The sequence below is a fragment of the Chelon labrosus genome, assembly GCF_963514085.1.
Source record: "Chelon labrosus genome assembly, chromosome: 20".
NCBI classification, from domain to species: Eukaryota; Metazoa; Chordata; class Actinopteri; order Mugiliformes; family Mugilidae; genus Chelon; species Chelon labrosus.
The window spans coordinates 15,830,130-15,846,217 of NC_140353.1; the positions used below are offsets into that span (position 1 = coordinate 15,830,130).

General features: G+C 41.7%; 1 protein-coding gene across 3 annotated transcripts in view; it reads right to left on the reverse strand.

Moving 5' to 3' along the window:
• Nucleotides 1-12,164, reverse strand: part of LOC311505982 (palmitoyltransferase ZDHHC14-like) — a 45,889-nt gene extending 33,725 nt beyond the window's left edge. For 2 of the 3 annotated variants that reach the window (XM_084569835.1, XM_084569833.1), the window contains exons 1-2: nt 11,132-12,164; nt 10,195-10,486 (exon numbers count right to left, since the gene is read on the reverse strand). In XM_084569835.1, coding sequence (XP_084425961.1) covers nt 10,195-10,433 — 239 coding nt within the window. In that variant the 5' untranslated portion in view covers nt 10,434-10,486; nt 11,132-12,164. Of the gene's footprint in view, nt 1-10,194; nt 10,487-10,766; nt 10,966-11,131 lie in introns of those variants that run through there. The other variant, XM_084569834.1, reaches the window with a different exon arrangement.
• Nucleotides 12,165-16,088: the final 3,924 nt, after the last annotated feature.

Here is a 16,088-nt window from a genome sequence, read left to right on the forward strand (position 1 = left end):
TAAGTTCCCCCTGAAGAAAATGTCCCAAAAATCAATCTTTATCAGTGACTGAACACAAGCGGTAAAGCCTGTGAGCAATTTCAACAACTCTCTCCTTTTTCTGTCTTTTTAGGTACTGCAAAAAGGAGATTTGAAAAAGAAGTTACATCTTCAATTCTCTGATAGAAAACCATATATTTAACTGGGACTTTAGGGGCTTTGTTGCCATGGAGACGGACAGTATCCAATGTCAGACATGGTAAATTTCGAAAGGGAATGTGGTTACCCTGGAAACAGCCACATGAACGAGCTGAAGCCTCCAAGGAAGAAAAAAAAGAAACAGACGTCTACCAAGATAGAGACAGCCTGATGACATTCATTACAATCCTTTTAAATGTCTCAACAAACCATTTGGTTGATAAGGATGAAGAATGAACTACTGCTGGATATGATCCAGAAATAGGGTCAAGACTAATATTGGCACACAGGAGATCTGAGTTAATGACTAAAGGTAAGGACACATGGGCCAAGTTGCACTTAAGTCTGTTTTCAGTCTCTAGGTGCTAAAGGTCGTCAGATTAAACCATCTAGTGTGTGATATGTACAGATCCTAATCTTTAATCCAAGTCTTTAGATCCAGTCACATGTTTGATATTTGCGACCGACATTGCTGACCGACAACATGACTCATGTGTGGGCAGAGGAAGACGTCCTGTAAATATATGTCCCTGAAGCTTGCTTTGTTTTACAAAGTTGAGTCACCTCCAGTATAATCTGTGGGCCCTGCAATCACTTTAAATAAATGAAAGAAATCAGAAATAAAATATAACAAAATAAACTCATTTTGAAATGATTATCAAGAATTTTTTCCACTGAGATCATTGGAGCTGCAGCAACAACCTTACAAAAATAGTCCTATTGGTCAGCCAAAGCAATTCAAGTCTTGCACTACAGCTGCTTTGTAACAAAGTCAAATATACAGACATGAATTGCAACGCCAAGGTTAGAGATGATTGCTCTTTGACAGCTTGTGCTGATAACTAATCACAAAATGTTCCCCGTTTGTAAGAGTACACAACTTGACTGTAAAAATCTCTGTGATCTGATGGCAATAAAAATGTGACAGGTAATTACTAGGGCAAACATTATGTTTTATAGTTAATGTCTAAGCAGGAGATATTTTTGCCATCAGGAGGTCGGGTACAAGCATTCAGACGGCATTAAGCAGCATCACGTGTCTTTCTACATGTAATGTCTCCATGTAAATAATAGGCTTGAAGCAGAAATATTAAAAAAATTATATACTAAATCTGGAACGCCTGCAAATGCCTTTAAACATAACTGAGTAAGTCTTCGCAGCAATTCCCTGTGGCAACTGATCATTCGATCTTCTGCCTCTCTCTATTCACCCTTTAGAAAGACATAAATATACTCCAGACTTCTGTCTTTGGACTTTACATTGTTCGTTGTTAAGACAGATTTTCTTGAAGTCCTTTGACTTGAGAGTATTGTTGGGTTCCTGGATTACATATTCATGAAATAGAAACTAGAATTTGAGGTCACCAAGACAGACCGCATTCTCTAAGCTTAGACATAGAGCACTGAAGTCTGTGTCAGTAGTGTTTCTTAAACACAGACAATGAGCAGTGTGTGTCTGACTAATGCTTTGAAGAACATTGGGTCAAGCTCATGATACATTCACACAGTTAAAACACACACTAGCGCTTTACACCTATATGCAGCAGCTGTGAAGGAGGAAAGAAGATGACTGAGATAGATTTTTAGTTTTCATGCTGCTGAATCTGTCTCTCTCACATGAACTAGGATTTAAGCTTCACGTTAACATTCTGACCTTGATAAATGCACTTGGAATTGCCTCCACATTTTACAAAGCTAAACTTGGACCAAATCGACCAAATAAAAAGACAAATGTTAGAACGTACATACAATAAGACAACATCCACCACCTAATTTCATTTAAATAAAAGCTTTTATAAAATTCAGAGATCACAGTTTGTAAATTACAGCTTAGATTTACATTCAAGCTGCGTACCTTTCAGCCAGAATGGAAGAGAACAATGCATGTTAATTAGTGTCAATCAGGCCTCTTATGTTTAGGTCTCTTGTTTATTTAGATTTCTCACAGAGCGAGCACATAAAGGAACAAAGTCTTCTGAAAATATTATTTGGCTGTATGAAAAGAAACGTATTAAATATCCAACAAAAGTCAGAATGTGACTGGAATTTTTAACGACACAAATATGTATCAACGGTATGAGGTATGATTTCTTATCCATTTACGAGCAAATACCACATCAGAGAACAAAGAGGAGCATTTAAACTAAACATAAAATCTGTTGCTTGTCGTTCTGCTAAATTCTGGTATTGTAGTTATTTTTCAGCAACTGTCCTCTGTGTAATAGTAGAATGTGTTCATTATTTGCACAGAATAGCAAAGGTAATCGTTCTACCTCAATAGGGTCTCCTAAGGTTTTCAGACTCATTTGTCTCCCAAAGGGTTCCCTAATCTCAACAATAATCCAATCCAGATTACCGTTATCACATTTCCCATTAAATCCTCTTATGATGCCAACCAGTTTTTCAAAACTCAGCTGGGAGTTAAGCTCGGTGGACTTTCATCTCAGCTTGATGTAGCCATGTGACACTCGCTTCACTCAGCACTGTTCACCGGCTGTCCTTTCAGTGTCACCTGAGATAAACCACAGTCATTTTCTTTCTTCTTCAGTCATACAGGTTAGAATCAATATCCTATGATCTGCAAAAAAAAGGCCTGTCAAACACGGACAAGCTATCCTCCTCCATAAGCAGTATCTGCGCCTGCAGTTTTCCTCAGCACTCGCTCGAGAAGAGATACAGTTTACCCGAAAATATTCTCAACAGTGATGCAGCACCGAATGCGTGTTTAAAATGTGCTTAATGTTCTGTTAAAAATGCATCTGAAGCACTTAGCTTTGTGGCCTTTCAGTCTAAAGTCTCATTACTCATCTAGGCTACTTGGATACGAGGCTTTGTCAGCTTTCCCTTTTATTACATTTTGATGGCAGGCAAGGGCAGAACATGCGCCTCGTCTTAGCTGTAGGCTAACTCATTTGTCAATGAAACAACTGAACATGACATGCTTTTGTAAATAGTTATATTTTTGCCTCGACTGCTTCATGGACTCATGATTTCCTGCCACCTTTCAGACAGATGTCAATAGTGCTCTGCACAGCAATGGTCATTCACGCTTTTGAGAACCCTCCAAATCTATCTGTAAGCATAACCTTTCAACACGTGTCATGCACTCAATTACCTCTGGCATGAGCACTGGATTCGCTAGCCTAGAAAAGATTCACAACAAACAGGGGATGTAGGCTTGATCAAAGGCCTGAAGTTAGTCAGGGAGAGAAGTCACACACACAAAAAAAGCACCTACCTAAATAAAGACCTGTGTATGTCAAAACTACAGCATGCTCTTAGTACTTATGTGTGAACCCTTCTATTTCTTCTCTTCAGACTAGAAACTGTTGTACACCAAGTGGTTATTTGACAGCTTGGCTTAAGAGGAATGCTTTTCTTGCCTTGGGAAACCATGTCTACAATGGGTGTGACTGTTTCACAATAGTTTGCCTGATGACACTCTAAAAGGCGACTTATTTTGGCCCAGCATTCAGCAAACATTTACTATTTTGTACTGTTTGGAATCAAAGTTGTACAAGAAGGGAAGAGTTACCATTTCAGTTATTTCACTGGGTTTTTAGCAACTGGAAAGTGAAAATATGGTATGTTTGCTAAAGGGTCTTGAGAGCTACTGTATTCTCTGAAGGAGAAGTCATAGAAACCCTGGGTTTTCACAGGAAGAGATACCTTCTAAAGTACTTTATCCTTAACCTCAGTCTAACTGTCTTCACAGTTTTGTTAACAGGCTGCTTTACTCAACTTGTGGACAAAAACTATTACTTAAGTTTAATGCAGTATTGTATCATTATAATATACACAGATCAGGCATAACATTATGACCACTGACAGGAGAAGTCAATAACATTGACCATCTTGTGACAATACAATGTTCTGCTGGGAAACATTTGGACCTGGCATTCGTGTGGATGTTACTTAGACATGTACCACCCACCTAGACCAGACCAGGCACCGACACCCCATAGCAATGACACTCCTTGATGGCAGCATCCATCCCCAGCAGGATGCAGCCTGACACAGGCACATACACACACGGTTTAGGAACGACTCAAAAAACATGAAAAACAGTACAAGGTGTTGACCTGGCCTCCAATTTCACTAGATCCCAAACTGATCAAGTATCTGTTGGATGCACTTGACCAAACCTGATCCACAGAGGTCCCTCCCCTCAACCCATAGGACCCAAAGGCCCCCACTAATGACATTCTGTTGCCAGACACCACAGGACACCATCAGAAGGCCCATGTCCATTCTCTGATGAATCAGAACTGTTTTGGAGGCTCAAGGGAGACCTATACAATATTACAAATGTTACGCCGATCTGTGTTTGAAAATGTTTCTTTTTAAAACCATGACTCTTACAGGTACAAACTAGGACAAAGCATTGGCAAAATGGGTGTGAATGGGTGTAGTCTAACCGGACTACACACTCCTTCTTAAAAGTAGCTGTACTAGGAAAACAACTAATCATCAAAATTCCCAATACATTGCTAGTAATGGATTACTTCTCGATTTCAAAGGGATTTCCAAGTACGTGAATGCACGTGTGCATGTTGCTCTAATCAGAAACCGGTCTGTTTTGTTTGTACAATTAAACTTCATGACAGGATCACTGTAAATAGCCCACTCTAAAGTGGCTCATTTGTCTGAATGGAATCAAGTTAACTGCTCACATATTTCTGACAGACAAAAAGTAGGTGAAACACCTTTCAATTCGTCTGCCATTTTTTCAACTTAAATATTATGCAGTGACTGCTTTAATTCTTGTTGTATAAATAACTCGACACAAAGAGTAAACATTATCTTGAATTGTTTTAGAGTGGATAAATGACTGGTGACTGGTTCTTGAAGCACGCTTGTACACTGTAGAGATTTTTCTCCACTCCCAAATAGTGCAATGCTGCCAACAAGCGTCATAAATAAAATGGTTACAGGCTTTACTTAAGGATATAAATTAGATGGGACTAAGCATGCAGGACAATTAAAGTGTAACCCTTTCCTGAATACCGAAACGGGAAGTAGTCTAAATGTGTCTATACTGAGTAGATGTGCTGCCTTGTTCTCCTGCCCACTGACTGAGCATAATCTAAGTATTTGGTAACTGTAAGCTGTGTGCGCATATCCTCACCGTACGTTAAAAGCAGTTGCAGTGGCGAAGCATAAGGCTGCAAGAAAGGAATGTCAAAAGAGTAATGACAGTTAAAGAGCTGTAGGTGACAAGAGCCGTCTGGGTGAACTCAAACAACCAACAAGTGATCAAGCCAGCAACTACTCTAAGCCATTCCTGTTGTAGGGAAAACCGTTTACAGTTGCTCATGGAAATTGGATGAAGTCAATCCAACTGTATGGAAATAAGATGCAAGTCCACTCTGTGACAACACCAACGTGGGTAGAACAGGCATGCACAAATGATGATATGCCAGACTTGAGTTGTAAGATAATATATTCCTATATTCCTAATAACTCTCCCTAAATCATCCCTAGTGAAGCTAGTAGGTTACAGAGGTTGGCGTGTCACCCTAATAATAAGGTAGTTTAGTCTTACTTTCATCTAATTATGAAATGCTGTTGGACTGGCTTCATTCAAATGACTAAGAAGATTGAATGTTTGTTTTGTTTTAACCTGGAGGAATAATGTTAGACAGAATGCAGCCTAAAGCCATTGTCCTTTCATCCACTTTTATGTTAGACAATGACTGACCATTCCTTTCTTTAAATTCATATCTGTCTGTAAAATAAATCCAAACCGTTTCAGCACAGCAGTTTGTTGTTTTATCCACCCATCAGTTTGACTGCCAAAGATATTTGGTTTACAGCAATATATAAACAAATCAAAGTCATCACATTAAAGAAACTAGACACTCTCTTATAAACAACAGCCATTAAAATAGTATTTTTTGGTCAAACTAATCAGTGATTATGGTTAAATGAACAACATCTCTTCAACCTGATTGCTTCCAGTTGTGTTCATCTTTTCACATATGTTTCTGTCCCTCACAGAAACACCTTATGTTTACCCCATGTACTTATTCCAACCAGAGATAAATGACTGGATAAATAATTTACATGATTCTATGGTGGTAATATTTTTTTGTTGAACTAACTATGAAAAGGTTTCTCAGTAGGATTTAATGATTCTTTCAGATTTGGGCAAATCCATTTGCATGGAGGTGGCTGTATTTTGTTTCTGATTTAGCTATCATTAAGTGGAATACTGATGTCCATGTAAACACAGCAAGCGAATGGCTAAAGCTCAAAAGGTAGAGCAGGCTATCCAGTAACCACCGGGTTAACGGCTTGATCCCTTCCTTCCTTCCTTCCTTCCTTCCTGACATAGTGAAGGGACCCTAAATTGCTTCCAATGTTCAGACCAGAACAACTGCCATCAATGTAAGAGCATGTGCGCGAATGTCATTTGGAGTGAGTCATTTTAAGCACTCTACAAAAAAGAAGTATATAAATGCGGACATTTTATTTCATCTTTGTAAAGGTCATCCAGTAATCAACAGCAACACATATATAGCTACAGCTTGTTATCACAGTCCAGTGTAATGACGTGGATGTAATGAGCAGTGAATCACATCTTATGGTTCCATCCGGCTCAAACATTAAAAAGTCAGTGTGACAACTGTGCTTCAGAGTACCCCTTCAAACATCTGTCTGAGTGAACTTTTATGAGACATAAGGGAGAGAAGGCAACATGTGCAACAACAGTCCACATGGGCGTCTGGGGGGAGCCAGCAACAGAATAATAAACAGACCAAAGTCTGTAGGTCACTAACAGGGTTTATTGTGCATGGCTGAGCACCCCTCGGACAGACACAAAGTAAATAATCAAAAAGAAATACGGAGGTGTAGCAAGATCTCTGGTAAATGTTCTGTTCATGTCTCCAGGCCTAAACACTCACCATCTGTTGACTGTTTCCCCGTGAATCAGAACACCTTGAAACATATACATAGACCAGGTATCATAACAGGACACAAAGGCTATTCAAAAGACAGACTGAGGAGCTGTTCCCCACTATGCTGACAACTGGAGAGTGAGGTTAGGAAACACAACTAATCGAAACGCATTACAGTTAATGACAACAGAAGCCAATGTGCAGGTCTGCTGACTATCGCCCTGTCCGATAAATGTCTCCTTTCAGCTGACGGGAGGAGAGTGGGGGCAGACAGAGAGAGAGGGGAAAGTCAGGAGGACTCGGCCAGCCTAGGGGCACGGACAGTTGAACAGGGCGGACAGTGCTTAGCTGAAAAGTGGCTTTGTGGCTGCATGGTGTTCCTGAAAAATGTTCCCTGTAGTCACAACAAACAAAGGACAGTGCAGTGAACCCAGCTTCACTGACTGGTCACAGTGTAGGAAATGGAGCTGTCCATAAGGGAGAGCGGAGGTATCATCAGGAAGCATCTGGCATCCTACATGTGGGTGCAGAGGAATGTCCAGGTTCAAACAGACACTCCAGCATGTCATTTTAGGAGCCGTTTCATAGCAAAGGGAGTTGGGTGTTTTAGCCCGCAATGCCCTCACTCCAGCAGTCTGCCCTTTAGTCATTGGTTATGTCTGTATCTTTGCTGAGGTGACAATGTATTGAAAGATGAAGTGGTCCAGAGGTCACTACTGATAGACATGTAGCACTGCATCTGTACTGCTCTAAGCAGATCACACAAAAAGGCAGAAGGCATCGGTCTGGAACAAGATATACAATAAATACACCAAGACGTACGTTTTTAAAGAAATTAACTGTAACATATCTTCAAAGCCTAATATTATGGCTTTTTTATGGGCCCAGTGTTGATACCTCTAAATGTCTTGCAATTTACCTAATGGATCCAATTCAGCCCACCTCTCTCATGAATTGTACTTTCAAAAAGTCTATAAATTCTCCTTTGTAATTCCACTTTATGCTCATGAGCTTGCAGTTGGTTGTGGTGCTGTGCTGGACTGCATGACACTGAGAATTTGACCACACTGTTTATACAGATGCACAGTTCAAAACAACACTGTCATTTTTTTCTCTTCCATTAGACCGTACAGGGACCAGTAAGTCTAAGTGTGTCTCATTAAGCATGGACTTTCTTTGCGGTGCAGATAATGAGAAGCAGGGATCAACAGATGGTCATATTTTGCCAAATAAGCATTCCCTGGCCGTGAAGCACTTTACCCTGATAAAGACTCTCCATGAACAGTGCATATCATGTAAGAGCAGCATTCTTATCTAGTGCACGTAGATTGGGTTTCTAAAAAGATAGATGACATAGTGATTACTCAGGACTAATGAGCAGAGAGACAATGTGCTGGCAGCACGCAGGTCAGTGTTCGTGTCTACATGCTGCATCGTGTACTTCTGTCACAGCGGGCCAGTTCGGGACATCTGGGGCGAAGTAAAGCTGAAGAATGGTTGGCTGAGGCTTTGTGGTGAAGAACATGCTTTATGTTGATTACATGTTGTTCAAACAGTGGGAGAAAGACAGAGAGCTCCTTTGAGGATAGTGAGACTGTGATTAACAAAGCGCAAGTGGCACACATGGGCAGACAAGCACTGTACATACCGGTCTTATCTATAAGCAGTTTTGTCAAGACAGAACAATGCTCAATTGACCTATGGCTGGCTTACGTTTGGCAAGCTGATTATCTGCAAGGGTGAAACGTGCTTCTACTAAGTTACCATGCTGGCAGTATAAAAGAACTAAATATCAGCACAAAGCTGTAGATTAAGCACAGCAGTATCCATGCAACTGATTAAGATTCAATATCTTGCTCAAGAAACATTCTGTTTAATGAATGTTTGCAAACACAAACGTATTCTAGCTCAGAGGCCCCTGGTCCATGGACTGTCAACAGGACGCAAAGCATTTGCTACAGGGTCGTAAGGAAACAATGATTTGGCAATAGCACATTAAATAATATACGTTATAGACTATATGTTCAGCATGATGGATGGCATGGTCTGTCTGTGCTGCTCCACACTACAATAGACACATGCCTGTAAGATCATCATTGTCATCACCTGCTAACCTGTTGTACCTGTTGTAACTACCTGGCTAGCTTTGCTGATTGGAAATGTTATAATTACTTCCAGTGTCAGATTACTCAAGAAATACAAAGGAATGGTTCTGGGTCGTGAGTGAGTAAAACCACGGAAGCACGGAAATAGTTGCTTCCTATTCCGGTAAAGTACAGTACGATCAGTATTACAGTACTACAAGGATTGCCACAAAAAAAATTGTGGAACAAACTGGACATTAGGTACGCACTTGAGGCACACTTCTTCTTGCAAGGAAAAGGGCACAGGTCTCCCAGTCTCAGTGATATTGGCAATTTGCAGATGAAAATGTGCCCAGTGTGTTTAACATCCAAACATAACTTGAATCAATAGCTCTAACAATCATTTATACTTATGCTGAATACCTTTACCTTCATGGGGCTAAGATTTAGTGTTGGACTGTTATATTAGACTTCATTCAGTTTTTTTCATTTGTATACCTGATGAACTGGTAAGTGAGTGTAACTCCCCCACTGCCCAGTCTGCATTAATAGTGTCAAGTGGTTAAAAAAAAAAATAAATGCCGGGGACCTCTGCTCTAGTGGGATGATCAATTGCATGATCAGCATGGCATGCTGAACACTGCCTGCCTCTTTTCAGGTGAAATACATCGTGCCAGGACATGTGTAAGCCATAAACAAATTAAGACAGGCAACCCACACCTTTTCAAGTTAGCCACATAGTAGATTTCCTCACCAACAGTTCCTGGTAAACCAAAGCTGTCTATACTAAATAGATGTATATTATTTTATCTCTCTTCCTAAAAAAAACGGGGATGCCTCCATCTAATCTCCAACCCGGTTGCGCTGACGTCTGACCCTCCCAGAGTGATGCTGGTGACATAACTGACCTGTGTCTAAACTCTTCCTCTGAAATCTGAGCCTATGAAATGAAATCCCTAATCCACAGTTTGAGCAAGTAAACAGCATCTGGCAGCACAAAAGAGACTGAACACACTTGGAGTAATACTTACTCAAAGGTGAAGAAAAGTCCACAGGTGACTAGGATGAGGACAAGGGTGAGGTAGAAAACCCCTGTCTGTTTGGCCATCATAATCCTCCCATCACAGTAAAACTTATTCCGACCTGGGAAGGCCTCCCATTTCCTCTTTGGGGTCCTTTTCTTGTAAGGGGTCTCCATTGGTGTGGAGCTCCGAGTGCTTATTTGACTGTACTCGCACTCTCTCATGGACTCTGACACCCCGAGATGCATCAATTTCTGAATAAAATCCCCAGAGCTGAATAAATCCCGGGGCCGATGAGCCTCTGTGAAGAAAAGAAAGTTTGAGTTTAGCAGACGGACTGAGCTCAAAACTTTTCAGAAAGAAAAAAAAAAAAAATCTGGGGTGAGCGTAGGTGTGAAAAAAGTTAGTGAATAGTACAATACACACTTCCTGTTATTAATAGTACTCGTGCTAACGTTCACAATACATTTATTTAGTTTTCTAAAGTGTTATCTAGCGGCTTGACTTAGCTAAAACCGCAAATAACTGCATGTCTACGTTAGCTAAGTTAGCACATAACTTCAGCGGCAGCTCTCACATACCTTAGCATAACGTAAATAGCGCCTTTGTTAGCAAGCAACCTGGCTAACACGACATAGCTCCTGAATGTAAAGTGTCGCTAAAGCTAACGCGGCTAGCAAGTTGATGAGATAACTGGTAAGTTAATGTTAGCACCGTGGCCAATTTGTGCAATTAAAGGCTCGCTGTCTGTCCACTCGCCTCACCCACGCAACTACAAGCGCCCACTGAGCTATTTTACTTTCAAGTTTCCCACTCAAGGAAGGCTACGACGAAGCGTGCTCCCCGGCTGTCAACCACATAACGATACGGGTGCCGAGGTTTCACATCCCGGCTGTGTGTGTGTGTCTGCTCCGCCCGCTGCAGCGGGTTACAGCCGCTGCCTTACCGAGGGAAAGTAACGCTGGTCGTCGTGTTGGGGTGTTGTCACGCAGCTACTACTACTCCTTTCGTTATCCAGGTTTGTTGCGAGGCGAGGGCAAAGCGAAGAACACCATTTTATAAGTTGAATGGTAAACAAAGGAGGTTGGAATTGTCACGTCGCCGGAGAAGAACTTGGGTTGAGAAAAAATAAAAACGGGAAGGGAAATCCAGAGAAAGACCGCACGGCGGGGAGCTCTCAGACGAGCCCCAGCATCCTGACCGGCCGTCGTTCAGAAAGAGTCTTCGAGGGCAACGCGAACCAAGAAGGACCTTATAGCCATATGGCCAAGTGGCACAATGGCAAAAATCGGCCGATAATCATCAGAAATCTTCGCCGTTCAGCCTCGCATTAGGAAAAAGTTGCAGGTTTCCCCAGTAAGCGTGCGGGCAGGCCACTCGTCAACCCTCCGCTCGTGTCCTTATCCACAAACAGCGCTGCCACCCTCGCAAACAACAAACATCAACATGGGAGCAAAGCAGAGCCTCAGCCTGCTCCTGCTCCTCCCCCTCCAACCGAGGCTGAAGTCACTACTGACTGATGATGAGCAATGGCAGGATGAGCTGTTGAAGGGGTTCCCAAAACGAGGTCCGGGTACCTCCAGGCGTCCGTTGGGGAGAAGGAGGGGAATCCCTACAAGCAGGGGCGTGTCTGGGGAGTGGCATGTGGTCGCGGTGGGCGTGGTCTAGTCTGGACCCTAACGTCATGCCGTGAGTGCAACCTGTCTGCACCTTCACTGTAAATAGCAGAGCAGTTGTGTTTTTTTCTCCTTCCGTTCTTTATCATATTTATACTGCTGTTGTTATGCAGTAATTCTTTTTTTTATCTTGTTCAACTTTGTAACGTTGTAAATAGTTTATTGCAGTTTACTGTCAGACTGTATTCTTATTATCATAGTTACCTTGTTGTTAATACTATTTATAGTTTTATTTTTACTTCATTTCATTATCCTATTTAACTTTTAATTTCGTACTGATTTGCACAGTCGGGAGTTGCTATCTCATTTTACTGCTGCTGATCTGTACATTATGCAAAAATGATGAATAAATGCTAAACTGCTGCTCTATAAGCCAAGACTCACAAACTAGGTGCCTAGAAATGAGAATAAATTGCATTTTAACAGGCTAATATTTTCTTCCCATCAACGAAACCTAATAAAAAGGCCAAAACTGACACTGGCTATGTTTACATGTTCCTTAATCAGAATAGAAGAGGCTGAAAGGAATTTTCAACTGGATTAAAAGGGGTTGGTTAAACCTTATGATAATCTGTTTAGTGGAAAAGTATTAGCACCTAATAACCATTTAAATACTTGATCTGATAATTTCTCTCTGAATCGTATAAATGAATGCTCTCAGTGCATTGGTTTCCCCACATTTAATAAACAGCAGGTGACGTGACAAGTTTCCAGGAAGAAGAGAAACATGACAGTAGCAGGAATCGGTGAGGGCAGACCTGTTGAAAACACATGTCCATCTTGGTTGTCTTTTTCCACTGAATGAAGTCAGTGTTGTCAGTAGTTGTTGGGAAACATCTTGTTCTCTTGGTTTCATCATATTTAATGCCCCACAGCTGACACAACCACTTTGCGCAAGTCAAAAACCCCCCCCAAAAAAACCATAGCAAATGAAGTGATCCTGATAAGTATTGGATCTGTAGCCAAAGCCTGATTAAGTCTATTCCTTTGTAACCAGGGACTCCAGTGACATAAAATACCAATATGCCACTGGCTGAAATGTTCCTTTATGACCAAGTCATTTATTTTGGGCCATTCACAAGTTTACTAATAACTACAATTCCCGGCTGTCTTAGGAAAAAATATGTAGACAGGACCCAGACGGAAAAATTCATGTGTTTTGTAAGAATGAATGGAAATGGGGATAAGAACCAAAGAAGTGAAGGTGTCCAACGGCAAAAAGAGAGGATCCGATCAACCATAACACAAAAACGGTTTAGGAACAACTCAAAAAACATGAAAAACAGCACAAGGTGTTGGTGTGGCCTCCAAATTCACTAGATTCCAAACTGATCAAGTATCTGTGGGACGATCCACAGAGGTCCCTCCCATCAACCCACAGGACCCAAAGGCCCCCACTATCAACATTCTGTTGCCAGACATGACAGGACACCCTCAGAAGGTGGTGGACGTTCCTTGATTGTCCTGTTCTCACCTTGAAAAATGCCCTGTGGAGCATCAGATTAAGACAAAATGAGTGAAGGCTGGCAAACATTCACTGACAGTAAGTTAATCAATAAAATGAGGCGCTGTCAGTCATATTGACTGTGATTCTACTGAAAACAGACATGCGTGTGCCCCGCTGTCATGCCAAGCTCAGTTCACCAATGATGTAATTTCCCGTTGGGCTCGATTAGTACAGATGATGGCGTCATCGGCCTACAGTTCCTCTGTCATCTGTCCTCTTCTTAACACCTACACGCACACACACACACCTCCTCATCCAGCTCTGTAGTCGCCACCGAGGCGGTATCGCTCATTCACTCCCACGGCCGCGCAATTATCCACTTTCTCTGAAAGGAAGTCTGGGTCCTTTTCATGTAATGTGAGAGGACTTCATTGTTAAGAATCGAACACCACGCAAAGAGGTTGAGAACATGTATTCTCACTGTACATCAATGTTGTGCCAATGCGTTTGCTGCATAATAATTGGGTTTAATCGTCTTTAATCTATGTATCATCTTGTTCTTGCTGCTCTCTACTCCTCCTGTCTTCTCTCTCTCTTTCTTTCCCTCTACCTGGCAGGCCTCAAGCAAATGGGTCCCCCCACCACTTTTTTCTTGCCACTGCTGCCTTAGTGCTTGCTCTGGGAGGGGTTCAGGTTCTGTGTTCTGTAAAGCATCTTGAGACAATTTGCATTATTATCAAAGCGATATAAATAAAAATTGAAATCAAATTGATGCATGTGCAAATGTCTATAAAGATACTCAGTTATGCCTTTACGACCCCTTTCATCTGAGTTTCAGGTGTGCATCACCCACAGATGCCAATAAAAACCTGAACTCCCCACCAGCCATTAAGAACCAAAGAAGCCTCGTGGGTGAGTGGTGAAAAGCCTGTGTTTGTTTTAGCTTTGTCCTTTAGATATGCATGTTCAGATTTACAGAGAGCATGATTTTGCTGCCGCTGTAAGTGAAGCCAGTAAGAGGCACATGCTTCGCAGAATCTGTCGGAAAGCTGTGGGTGCTATTAACGGTCACTAATGATCTGTAAGCCCTCCAGACTAATTCCTGAAATGTGAGGCTAGTTGAGCAGCATGATGACATATGGCCGAAGCCGTGTTTGTGTTGGGAAATGGGTGGACATGATAGGCCCTTTGAGTCCAAACCCAAGAACAACATGGGCTTGAATCACTTCCTGCCAGGGCCCCATCCAGGCAGTATTGTTTCATTTAGAAAGCAGGGCCGGATGAAAGAACACAGAGAGATCAAAGCCTCATCAAGGGGCTGATACACTCGCAGTTACTGAACGTGGTCTTGGTTTGCAGAACACACAGTTCACACCTTTGCAACGTGTATATGGTAACGCATCACTAGAAAGGTCAGTCTCTTTTGTCTTCATGCCGCACTCATTCATCTACCTACGTTAGCGGTGAGAGGCGGTGAGGCAGGGCACCCTGGCCAACAGTAGCCAATGACGGGCTCCGCTTCCTCCCAGCCACCACATCCATCGTGTCAGAGCTGGATGACTCAGCTTTTCAGAGGCACAGGAGTGTAGGAGGTTTTCTCCTGCGGTTGGCCGCCTACGTGAAACGCATCCTCCATCGCCAAAAAAAGTACAACAACCCACTTTTCCTCCAAACTCCAATTGACAGGCCGAAACAGAAAACACTCGCAGACGCGTGAGCTCTGTTTAGAACGTGAAGGCGCACGCAACGGAGCCACAGTTGAGATGCAACTCAAAATCATATCAATCACCCCTTTCTCCAGAGAAATCACTCCAACTGCTAACCACATCTCAGGCGTGCTGTAATTAATAAGGCGAGGATGAGCGATCATGCCTCTCTGCAGCCGAGCATCCCGGCTAATAATCATTCTTTGAAGCCCAACCTGTCATGAGACTGTTTGTGTTGTCATCAGGAGGAATGCTATTATTAAAGGCAGCTTAAAATAGGACTTTGATATTATGCCCACATTTCCCCTGGCAAAGGAAGGGAGAGAAAAAAGACGTCAGGTTCCAGCTAAAGAGGAAGTAACAATTCTGGGAATGAAAAAAAAGAAAGAAGAAAAAACAAGAAAAAAACTGAGGACTCTATTCAATAAACAACCACTGTGTGATAAATTAAAGGATTATCTTATGTTATTAAACTAGAATAGAATGAAATGGATTGTTGCAGTTCTGATTTTGTTATAAATGCGGCTAGAAAACATTACAAGACATCTTCTAGCAATTTATCTTAACAGCAATTCTTACCTGATGTATGCGTTTATGATCACATATTTTCAGTCCTTCATTAACAGAAAGGTCCACGAGCCTGGCCTTACAGCCCTCTGCCATTACACATAATTATCATGATAATAATACCTAGCTAAGGATTGGTTTCACGGTTAAAATGTCTCAAACTATAAACGAAATTGCAGCTGTCAAAGACAGAATAGTTGATATTTCATCGTGAAACGTTGAATTAAGAAAATCCTCCTTTCTCTGTCAATGTCTAAATTCAAAGAAGCAGAACGAAACTAATAGATTAACATGCATGATATAAAAGAGTTTATGAACTCACTGTTCCTCCTCAGATGGCGAGAATGGATAAAGCAGAACTGTTGAAGGGGGGAGGGGGGAGGGGGTTGACATGAAAGACAAACTAAATAAAAAAGTACATGCTCAAAATAGCTGGCACATTCAGCAGCACGACACCTTACACAGAGACAAAGGAAGTGACACAAAGGATAAAGGAGGACGAACAGA